Here is an 11764-nt window from a genome sequence, read left to right as displayed (position 1 = left end):
CATTTCTTTCCCAAGTATTCCTGCACTGTTTTTGTAGACTTTTTTTTGCAAGGGGGGGGGGTTCCCAGTTTTCCTGTAGACCATGCAGACACACAATATTGTTGCTACCTTGAGCTTCCATTACAATGAAAATGTGACGTGCCTAATATTGAATTAAATCAAACTTTGTCCTTAGTTTGATTGTCAAAAATTTACTGGATTATAAGAATCATCAGGCAACTCAGGTTTTCTACACATGTAAATGTAAGGCAGTGAATAAACTGTATTCAGTTCGATGGTATAGGATCTTTTATGGACACTCAGTTATCATGTAACTAAAGAAAATCATTCCTTTTGTGAAACTCAGGAGTTTATAATTGTTATATTCAACCATTGACCTCCCTCATAAGCCAGTTAGGTAATTTCACACCCCACCCACTTTGTCCTCCTGTCCATACCTAGATCTGTAAAACCTAACGATCTCTGGTCTGTTGTTCATTCCTCTTATCATATTAGATTGGGAAATTTAATGCTTGTATCGTGGTGAGGGGGTTTGAGTATGCCAAGGACCCTGAGAGCTATACCAGCGGTAGCGTAGCTACTGGCAGGGCCTCCCTTGCTGGACAGGTCAAAGGGTAGGCATCAGACGAAGAGAGACACCAAAAACCAAAAACTGATGCCGGAAGCAGCGTCATCAGCAGCGACTTGAAGCACAGAACAAATGATGCTCGAGATGGTTCAAGTTCGTATAGCAACAGGCGTGACCAGAGTGGTTTGAACGGCTGTTGTACTGCGATGTGGAAAGCAAATGGAAAAACTACCACATTATCACTCTTCCTGGATAGTCTCTTTCCAAAAACAGAAGATCACATTAAGTGGAGGAACTGTTTTGGAAGAGACTGTGGACCTGTCATCTGACAGTTACTGATCAATCAATCAATCACCTTCAGAATTTTTACTCATCGTTGCCTTGTTTTAGTCATATAGGTACAATTGTGTGCTACTTGCAATCACTTCCCTCCATGCATTCTTCCCACTTTTTTCTTCTGTGAATGAACATTAGGGAGACAGGGAAATTAATTATAATCACAAAATATTTTTCAATGCAGTGTCTCAAGTTAGAAAAACAGTTTACTCTGGCACTGACTTGTTCTTTTATAAGACAGGGAGTACCCTACAAAATAATGCAGGCAACAGGCCTAGATGAAGTTTTCATTGAATGCATAAGAGCCTCACAACATGAACAAATAGATTTTTGGACCAGTTTTTTTAATGAAAGCATGAAGGTCAAAAACATACCCAAATCTTGGAGACAGTGTACTGTTAAAATATAATACAAAGGTATGGGAGATTCATGCTGTCCACGTGCTTATAAGGGAATAGCTCAATAAAAGTCTTCAGTAAACTGCTCACAAAGAGGCTGGCTGAGACAGTGAATGCTTACATGCTACGTGTCAAATTTAGCTTTCAGAGGGGTAGATTAACTACCCACACAGTGAACTACCTCCTGAATGACAGGTATGAAATGTTGCGTCTCCCAGTGTAGAAATTCTATGCAGTTTCAGTTGACTTCATTAAGGTGGTCTGTCTCCTGAAGGTAAAAAGTAAGGTCTCTGCATAATTAGTTAAGCACTATGCCATGGAGACATACAGGTGAGTGGAGGTATAGCCCCATTTTTCTTGACTAAGGTACTAGATGAAGGTGAGTAGTCAGCTTAATACCGCTGTCACTGTACCCCAGAGAAAGAGCCCCCCACTAGGTACCCATTGGATAGGAGCCTGGGTGGGCCCCAGAGTCGTTCTGGAGGCTGTGGAAAAGAATTGGATATCCAAATTTCAGTAGCTCTGTACACAGTAATGGCATGTGCAACATAGTGAAATTGCCAGACAAAAATGCCGATTTGAACAGAGTATGAGATGATGGCTGACATCTGCAAATTCGTCTAGGCGTTGTAGGTGGCATCTGTGTGCCTATTTTAGGCCATGACCTTGACATCATACTCAGTGGATTTAGGTCGGCTGTGCAGGTGTCCGCCAAGACTTGAGCAGTCTTCAGGGGCTTGAGAAACGCCTGGGAAAGGGTCACTGCCGAGGGACCCTGAGTGGGAGCGAGGCAGAAGATGAAATCAAGATCATCGGTATAAAGGAAAGGTTCCTTATCCAAGAACTAATGCACACGCAGCAGAAACGACAATGCAAATTGCAAGTAAAAGAGCATCATTTTGTAGGATTTCTGTGCCACATATACAAAGATCGACCGGAAATGGATCCTTTTAATTGTGGCACTTGCAGTGCGTGGTTTTCATCATACGATCTGCAAAACAATATATTTTCACACTCCAGTAGAATCTTGCGTATGCATGTGCGATACGCTGTGTAGAAGATACTTCAAAATAGTGCGCGAACTCCGTATGCTGTCATTGATTGTGTATGGCAAAGCAATATAAGTGACGCAATTGTGCGTAACGATGCGTAATGTGCAACCGGTTGCAGCATTTTTGCTCACGTACGAGAATATAATGATAGATGGCGTCAGTTATTTAAGGCGTAGTTGGAAAGAGATAGCGGTGTTCTCGGAAGTTCTGTGGTTCTGTGGGTTCTGAGAGGTCTTGGGGGTTCTGGTTAAGGTGTGATAGAGAAGAGACAACGGTCATAACGGTGATAACGGAGTTCTAGGCGTTGGGTAAGCTGTAATAGGGATGATTTTTTTTTGTTTTGTTTCGTTTACAACATAATAAGAATCACGTGTATATGCTTTCAGTGTGTGTGTGTGTGTACCTTTGAAGGTAATTTTAAAGTTCGGCATGACATTGGAACGTTAACAAATAATTTGTGCAGAATCTGAGTTCAGAGGGCAAGTTCATGAGGTTTTAAATGCATTTATTTATATCCTATGGAATAACAACAGATGTTGTTTACATGTTTTTTTTTTCTCTCGCGTAAAATGCGTGGGTCCTCCTGTGAGATCAAGTTTTGCCTTGTGAGCCTAACTAAACTAACTTCATTGAACTCAGCCCTTCTCGAGAAGCCGCCAACTGTGCAGCTACTGAAGCACTTCCTAGCAGTTTATGGAATCTGAAGGTTGATTACTATGTACACAAGAGCGCCACTGGTCCTTATCCTGAGCCAGATGAATCCAGTCCACACCACCCCATCCTATCTCTCTAAGGATCATTTTTATATTGTCCACCCACCTGCATCTTAGTTTTCCTAGTGATTGCTTTCCTTCTGGCTCTTCCACCAATATCCTATATGCATTCCCTTCTCCCCTCATTTGTGCTACATGCTCTGCCCATTTCACCCCCCTTAACTTGATCATTCTAGTTATATTGGCGAAGAGTACAAGTTACAAAGCTCCTTGTAATGCAGTTTTCTCCAATCTCCCGTCACTTCAGCTTTCTTCAGTCTAAATATTCTGCTCAGCACCCTGTTCGCAAACACCCTCAGTCTCTGTACCTCCCTTAATGGTAGAGACCAATTTTCACACCCATAAAGAATCACAGGCAAATTTATTGTTTTGTATGCTTTAATTTTTATGTTTTTAACAGCGCACAGTAGGTGGTTGAAATGAATGTATAGTGCTTAATTAAGTAATGTTACTGCAAGGAACTACATTTTTTACATTAAAATTAATTGAGTTAGGTTTGGGGCTAGTACATAGTTAATATTCTGTCTTTATACATTGGGGCTCATATGCTACTGCATATAAAATATGGTACTTCTTTTGAGAACCTCTGTACATTCAAATGGGCAATTCCCAAGTCATGTTCATTTTTTCATCTTGTTCTGTTCTATGTATTATCTGTTACTGGAGCAGGATTATTAAACGACGTTTGTTTCAGGTATATCAGGCATCTGTAACTGAAGATGGTTCAGATAACTGGAAGATATAAACTAGAGAAGAATGAAAACTTGGATGGCTACTTCAAAGCAATGGGTTAGTAATGGAATCAGAGATGCAGTAAATTGTGTTTTGTCAGTATTCATAAGAAGTCTATGGTCCCTATCCTGAGACCGATCTATCCAATCCATACCATCCCATCCTATCCATCTAAGATCCACTCTAATATTGTCCACCCACCTACGCCTTGGTCTTCCCTGTGGTCTCTCTCCTTCTGGCTTTCCCACCAATATCCTATACGCATTTCTCGTCTCCCCCATTCATGCTAAATGACCTGCCCACCTCATCCTCCCTGACTTGATCATTCTAATTATACTTGGAGAAGAGTACATGTTATGAAGGTCCTCATTATGCAGTTTTCTCAACCCTCATGTCAGTTCATCTCTCTTTGGTCCAAATATTCTCAACACCATGTTCAAACACCCTCACTCTATGTTCCTCTCTTAATGTCAGAGACCAAGTTTCACACCCATACAGAACCACAGGCAAAATTATAGTTTTGTATAGTCTAATTTTTATGTTCTTGGACAACAGACAAGACAATTTAATACAATACATTATTAAATATCTGTGCCATAAAATGTTGCATATCCTCATTATTTCCCTCTTAATTTTTCAAATCACTTATTTTTTGTAGGCTTCCATAATAGAACTTTGTATGAATTTCTTTGTTCTCCAATGTTATCTGTATGTTTGACTCATTGTACCACCTTCAGTTATCCTGATGGATAATGAAGTAGAAATGCTCTGTTGTAGTTTTACAGGAAGATATCAGTAGTCTGAGTAATGTGTGTGCATGCAAGTTAATGCAGTCCCTTCTGGCACCTTACAAAAGAGGAATTTGGATATCTTAGGACAAAATGTGTTGTAAAGTCAGGCGACATGGTCCCATCATGCTCAGTTCCCGTGATAGTACCTGTATTTCTAGCGAGAACTTGTTTCTGTAGTCTCCACTGAATATTAGACTGTTTATACAACAATACAGTGATGTACTGGAAGTTTCCTGTCATGTGTAAGTGTATCCCTGAAGTATGTCATTGGTTCAAAGATGGGAACATTTAAATAAAACAAAATCTTATTCCTAGTATATCTTTTAACACATAACTCTACGCGTCTCTTAGATTGGTGATGTGAGAGGCTCGTATGGTTTTTTCTATGCAGTTAGGGCTATGAAACCCTGTATGTCATTAGAATCAATGAGATCGGTATATTTTTCATATTTTCATTCTATTATCACATATGGAATGATTTTCTTGGGTAATTCGCCCCTCTGCATCCGTATCTTTAGACTACAGAAGAGGGTAATAAGAGTCATCACCAATTCTAGAAATAGAGATTCTTGTAGGGAGTTGTTTAAGAGATTAAAGATTCTGCCCCTTTACTCACAGTACATTTTTTCCATTTTGTTATTTGTGGTCAAAAACAAAGATCTGTTTTTATCTAATTCTGAGATTCATACAATCAACACAAGACATAGTACTAACGTCCATTATCCCTTGTGTAACTTAACTGTCTTTCAAAAGGGAACATATTATTTTGGAATTAAAATTTTTAATCAACTTCCACCTATTATAAAATACCAAGCTCATGAGATTAAAAAATTTAGGTCTGCTGTTAAAAGATTCCTATTTTTATATTTGTTTTATTCACAACTGTGATAACAATTAAAGTTTTGAATTTTGTTACGAGTGGTAGGTGATAGTGCTTTATTGTTAAAAGTGACAGTTTTTGTTCATGTTGTGTATTGTTAATATTTTTATATGGCTAACTGCTATGACGTTACACAATTGTGATGCAGTATGTGATCATGTTTACTCATGTTGACTATTTCTATATCCATTGGAGTTTAATCATGTAAGGATTTATGGAATGCTGAATAAATGAATGAATGAAAGATGTTTCTCTGAACCCCCGGAACATAGCTTCTTTCATCCATCAGGCATTTCTCAGTACTGTAAAACAATTCTCGGTTTCCTTTATTTTCTCTTCTAAATAAAAACAAGAAATCTTAAGAGAAATTAAGCTACAAGGAGCAAGTCTGCTGCCTCTTTGAATCTACTTTTCGCAGTTTGTGGGGATCTAGTATCATACTTTTAATAACAGTGACTTGCTTATGATAGTGTTTTAGTAAGAGTTGGAACTCATCATAGTAAATTGTGACACATTTCATACACAAGGCAATTTTGACAGAACTGATCTGACATGTGCAATTGCACAGGTGTTCCATTCATTGCTCGGCAGATGATGGCTGCTTCCACACCTTTGGTTGAAATTTCTTGTAAAGATGATACTTGGACCATTAAAACTTCAACCTTAATTCGAACTACTGAATTAAATTTTAAAATTGGAGAAGAATATGATGAAGTCATGCCATCTGGAGATATACTGAAAGTAAGTAGCTTTTCTTTAACATGTGTCCTGAATGCTGGATGTTCACAGACACTAGAGCCTAAACAGATATAAGCTAGGCATCTACAGTTCAGTTTCTGATAGGGCATTACAGATTTTCTCTTCATCACCATATTAACTATTCTGATTTGAATGTTTTGTGGGTGTCCTCAGTAAATCTAGTAATAGGTAAAAAGATAAAGTTGTGTCTGCACTTTATTAATTAATCACCACAACATGAAGATATATGGGAGAGTGGTGATGTAGCTCCAGCATTCTAGACCTCGGCACCATGTGGAAGTGAGTGGTCAGCATCACTTCCCAGCCACTTTATCCCTGGGGAAAAGTCCCCCAGTACCCATTGAATAGGAGACTGCATGGGCCCCAGAGTCAGTCTGTACACTGTGGGAAGATAGAGATCTCCTATCCCTGCTGGGAATCGAACCCAGCCGGCCAGACTGTAACTATTCCAGCCGAGCCATTTCCTGTGGGCAAATTATAGGACAATACTACAACCACTTCCTTCCCTTTCTACTGTTATTTCTTATCCATCGCAGTTAATGCATTTTCATTAAATTATGCAAGAACCTGTCAAAGACCTTTCCCATGGGGGTAAAGAGATTAGAGCCCAGGGCTGACCAGCTCACAACACTGTGACGGTCAGATTTCCGTATGGAAGTTTTTTTATAGTTTCGTTGTTACACACAAGCCAGCTAATGAAAATAATTATATCATTGAGGGGCTTCACTTTTTTTACTTAGGGTTATTAAGGTGGTCGTATTGTGAAGAAAAAGGTTCGACTAAAGAATTTCTCTGCCTACAGAATAAACATCAGCTGCTCAAGGAGGAATCTGTATCGTAGAGCTGTATGACTTTTTGTTTCGCTGATATGATCTTCAGTTTCATGAAAATCATAGTTGATCATGTAGAAATATTAGTCTTCTTTGATGTGACACTATGTAGTCTGGTAGGCAGATACCAGCATTTCAGAGAAATCTGCTGCCATTGTCTTCAGGGTAAGAGGACTACCAGACAACATGGCATCCCAACCTAAATCATAATATTAATATTCACTGCCATGAGAACTGCAAATGTCATACAGTTAAACGGAATTTGAATCCCCATACCTGTGATCAGTTTGAAGGTTAATGTAAATTTACCCCTGTTCATGAAGGTGTGTAGGAGATAAAAAATTCCAGACTCTGGCATTAGATGGAGGTTGGTTGTTAGCGTTGCAGTCCAGGAGCCTTACGCCTGGGAATTGAGTCTCTCACTGGATAGGAGGCTGGTTGGGCCTTAGAGCCAGCCTGTACATGGTAGCAAAGAGAAAAATATGTGCCAATACCATCAGTGAAACCAATTAAAAAACTTAAAACGGTCTTCAGTGTCAAGAAACTTAGCTAACACATTGAGTAACAATAATCACTGTAGCATAAAGAGCTTTCTTGTGTCAGGTCCGTTGATATTGTGCAGGACCAACATGTTTGGGCTTTCTTGCTGTCAGCTGTGTACTTATATCATCCTTCCAGTTCACACATACCAATGAGAATGATGTCATGACACATATTTTTCTGAACATGGATAGAATTATATAGTATGAGTTTACTTCAGTGTTTTAGGCATGTGTACAAAACATTACATAAAATCCCCATGTCAAGCAACTCAGCTGTGCTGCATTTCTACAAAATTTGTTATAGGATATCTACCCTGAAACTCATTTAGCCTTTGAATCACAGTGGTCCATCAATATCTGTTGCTGGATTGATTATTGACAGGGTAAACCTAAAGTATCTGAAGAAAAAGCTGCTGTCGTTCAATTTTATCCATCACAGTGTCACATGGACTGCACTGGAATTGAATCCAGAGTGTTGCAATGGGATCCTGGTTGTTAATTATCCTAGCTATGACATGACATGGATCAGCTTGTTAGTATATAATGACAAGCTGATCCATGTCATGCCATAGTATATGTAATGGAGTGAATTATTAATATAGAATAGAGGGAACCCATCTTACAGATTCTTCATTTGTGTTGGTATGTCCATATGATGTTCTTAATTTTACTAGCTTTCTTGTAGTATATCCACTTTCAGATCTTGCCTGACCCCTTGAAAACAACTTCTAAGTGGTACCCAGTTGGGCGTTGCAGCTGAATTGAAATGGCAGCAGGTTGCTGCTCTTGAAGTATGGTTAAAGAAAAGACCTTAATATTTTATCTTCTCTGGGAAATGATATGTATTCCTTGTTTAGAAAAGATGTCAAGATGAAATACTCTCACATTAAAAGCTTAAACTTAAAAGCATCTCAGAGACATGGTACAGCTATTTGGACAGAAGCTGACAGTTTTAGTTAATGATGGGCTAATTTCCTGGTTTTACAGTTTATCCCTTCATGTTTCATTCATAATGCTCCACAGAAAATTCTATAGCTCCTCTCACCAACTTTTTGACAATAAAATTTAAATTTTGCAAGTGAGATTATAATAGTGCATTGGAATTGATGTAATGGCATAGCCCCACTGGACTGCAATATTATATTTTCCAGAGTACAACTACTTTAGAAGATGAGGAACTGAGAACCATATCAAAAGTACCTGATGGGAGCCAGACTTCAAGGTTATACAGTTTTTCTGAGGCAGGAATGTTGTTGGTATGTACAATACCCACCACTTTCAGCTAGTGCATTCATTATATTGTCACTTACAGAACGGCTTCCTCAGATGACAGAGGATGCGAAGTTTAGTGACACAAAGATTGTGTTGCAGGAATGTCAAGATTCAAATTGTATAACCATTACATGTAGTGTGTGCCAATATAAAAGCTTAGTTAAATTAGTATAAATTCAGTTTTTAAGTTCTGGTTTTATTTGTTGAGTGTGTTGATGGCTGCAAGTAGCCATTGCAGTTGAGTTAATTTTAAACACGCTAGTCACTCAATCAGTAAGGTATAAATTTTGGATCTTGTATACTTTTTTAAGAATGGTGCTGGAGGCTGAATAATTTGATTTAGCAGAATCATATACTCCTGTTACAGTTTTTTGGTAAGCTATTCTTATTATGTTCTTATTTTTCAGACACTTATTCATGAGAAAAGTGGGCAGACAGCAAAGCGGCACTTCAGGAGACTAGCTGATTAGTTGTCTCTGTGTATCTTTACAGATGTGGATTTTGAATGGGATATGTGTTTGTTGTATATATACAATGCCTTTTCATTTCTAGAGAAATAATTTGGGTCACATTTGAATTCCAGTGTATCCTGTGACATTCCTAAGTCAAATGACATTAATTCATTAAAACAATATGTTAATAGAGAGTTTTGTCTTAGAGTATATTACTATTTTGCTGTTAGAAAGTACATTGGAATTGGTGTTTTTGATGTATATATGAGTACAAATATTGTCTTACATACTGTTTTGTATATTTTTTATGTTACCTTGCTGTGACTTCTAAATAGTATACTGGGGATGGATATTTTCAGAACTGATTAATATAAAGACATGATTTTGTTATTATGTTTAAGATGTACAAATGTTGACATAAGTTCATTTATTATTGTATGTAAGGCCGGGTACACACTAGCAAGCTGTTGCATGTAACATAATGGTTACTGTAACCACATTCTGTTAGTGTGGACGCCTTCCGAACCACGCTCGCGAACGTACTTCGAGCGTGCTCTGTAACACGACTGGCGAGCCACTGCCTTGTCGGTTTTTGCTGCGAACACAAAGGGACTTGCAGTAAGCTCATGGATGCCACAATTGCTTGCTCGTAAATGTGTACGTTTCCTCCGAGCCAGGAGTAGCATTGCAAATCGCTATGTCTTCATGGCGAGCTCACCATGAGCACTATGGATCGGGTCACTCGAAGCTGGTTACACGACGACTATGGACGTGTCGTCCATACAAAGACGTGGTTACAGTAACCGTTATGTTACATGCAACAGCTCGCTAGTCTGTACCCGGCCTAAAATATACAGATTTTAACCATATTCTTAATATATTTCACAATGTAAATTTCACTAATTTTGTCTTTTAAAACAGACAGAATAAGGTTAAAAAAAGAGGTGGAGTTGGCCCTGTATTTAACTAATTAAGCACTATGCCATGAAGACATATTGGGGGAGTGGATGTATGGATCCACGTACTCAGGATAATGTAATTATTATTGTTATGCTATAGTACAGTGCTCTGAAACTACAGTGTTTAGCATTGTCTTGTATCTTTTCTATGCTCTGAGTGCAATGTTATGCCAGCTGTTCTGATGATGCCTATTTTCACATCAACAAATGAGAATTCTGAAGTAGATTTTCCTATCCTTAAATTACGTCACTTGTTTTGTGAAGTGTTATGCCATTGATATAGTCAAGCTGTCATGGTCAAAGTTCAGACTTTTTGAGTCATAGGATTTCTTCAGGAGTAGGATATGGCACTGGGATTAACACACACAGTTGTACCTTGAATTGTATAATTGTAAGTGCTTTGCTTTCAGTGCTGACTTTACTTCACTTTATTTTAAATTCCATAATCCTTTCAGGTCACGCATGCCATTGGATATAGAACATGTCAAAATACATAAAAACATGGACCCATCAACATGCAATACAGTCACAGTACAAAATTTATACATAAAATATTCAAATATGATCAAATTTATGCAGATATATGCTTATCGTCACAATCATAAATTAATACAAAAGACCTAAATACTTAATTTAACAGTCCAAATATAATACATTTCATCAGGATTTAAAAATTAGAATATATAATAAAAATTCAGTATATACAATCAGTCATTTCATAGGAAGAACCTTAAAATTTGAAAACTATTAATTACCGTATTTACGCATGTATAGGCCGCAGCACAATTTTCAGACAGAAATTATAGAAAAAATAATTTTCTTGGAATATTATTTCAGGAGTAGAACACCCTGTATTACTAATTATTAATATAATTTTTTTTTTAAATGAAGTGTGATTTCGAATATAAGCCACACCCCAGTTTTCCTCTTGAATTTTTGGCAAAAAATGTGCAGCCTATACATGCGTAAATACGGTAATATATTCCTCTCATATACTACTCTGGGCACAGTGTTAGGTTTATTAACAAGGACAGGGTCTTACGTGGATCTGTTGCACAGCAGATTTATAATAAACTAGCTGCACCTGATGTAACATGATGTGGGAACATCCCACATACTGACACGCGGTTTCGCCGGTCTAACAGACAGCACTCAACTCCTATTCAATATCACATTGCTACCACCACTCGTATTTATACAGCACTCACTGTCCAGCCCACCTTTGCATCATCGCGTGCGCTAGCCAATCAGTGCTCATAATCGAAACTGCAAGTTTCGCTCCGCCCATCAAGCATGGTATAAAAAGCAGAGCCCAAAGCTCGCAATCATCAGTGATCACATTCAGTTATCAGAGTCATGAGCTGTTCACTGCGCCAAAGACAGCTGCCGCAACCCTCCAGCAACCACGCCCTGCTACCAG

The 11764-nt window shown here is 38.3% G+C and overlaps 1 protein-coding gene across 1 annotated transcript; it reads left to right on the top strand.

The window, feature by feature from the left end:
- The first annotated feature begins 2450 nt into the window (after positions 1-2450).
- Positions 2451-10284, top strand: LOC111862202 (sodium/calcium exchanger regulatory protein 1-like). Its single transcript, XM_023847401.2, has 5 exons — positions 2451-2662; positions 3822-3916; positions 6099-6271; positions 8813-8917; positions 9341-10284. Exons 2-5 carry the CDS (start codon positions 3847-3849, stop codon positions 9401-9403), a joined length of 411 nt encoding a protein of 136 aa, XP_023703169.1. The 5' UTR covers positions 2451-2662; positions 3822-3846; the 3' UTR covers positions 9404-10284.
- Positions 10285-11764: the final 1480 nt, after the last annotated feature.

The sequence above is a fragment of the Cryptotermes secundus genome, unplaced genomic scaffold (genome assembly GCF_002891405.2).
Source record: "Cryptotermes secundus unplaced genomic scaffold, Csec_1.0 scaffold1288, whole genome shotgun sequence".
Taxonomy (NCBI): domain Eukaryota; kingdom Metazoa; phylum Arthropoda; class Insecta; order Blattodea; family Kalotermitidae; genus Cryptotermes; species Cryptotermes secundus.
Note: the sequence above shows the minus strand (reverse complement) of the source record. Positions and strands in the feature narration are given on the sequence as shown.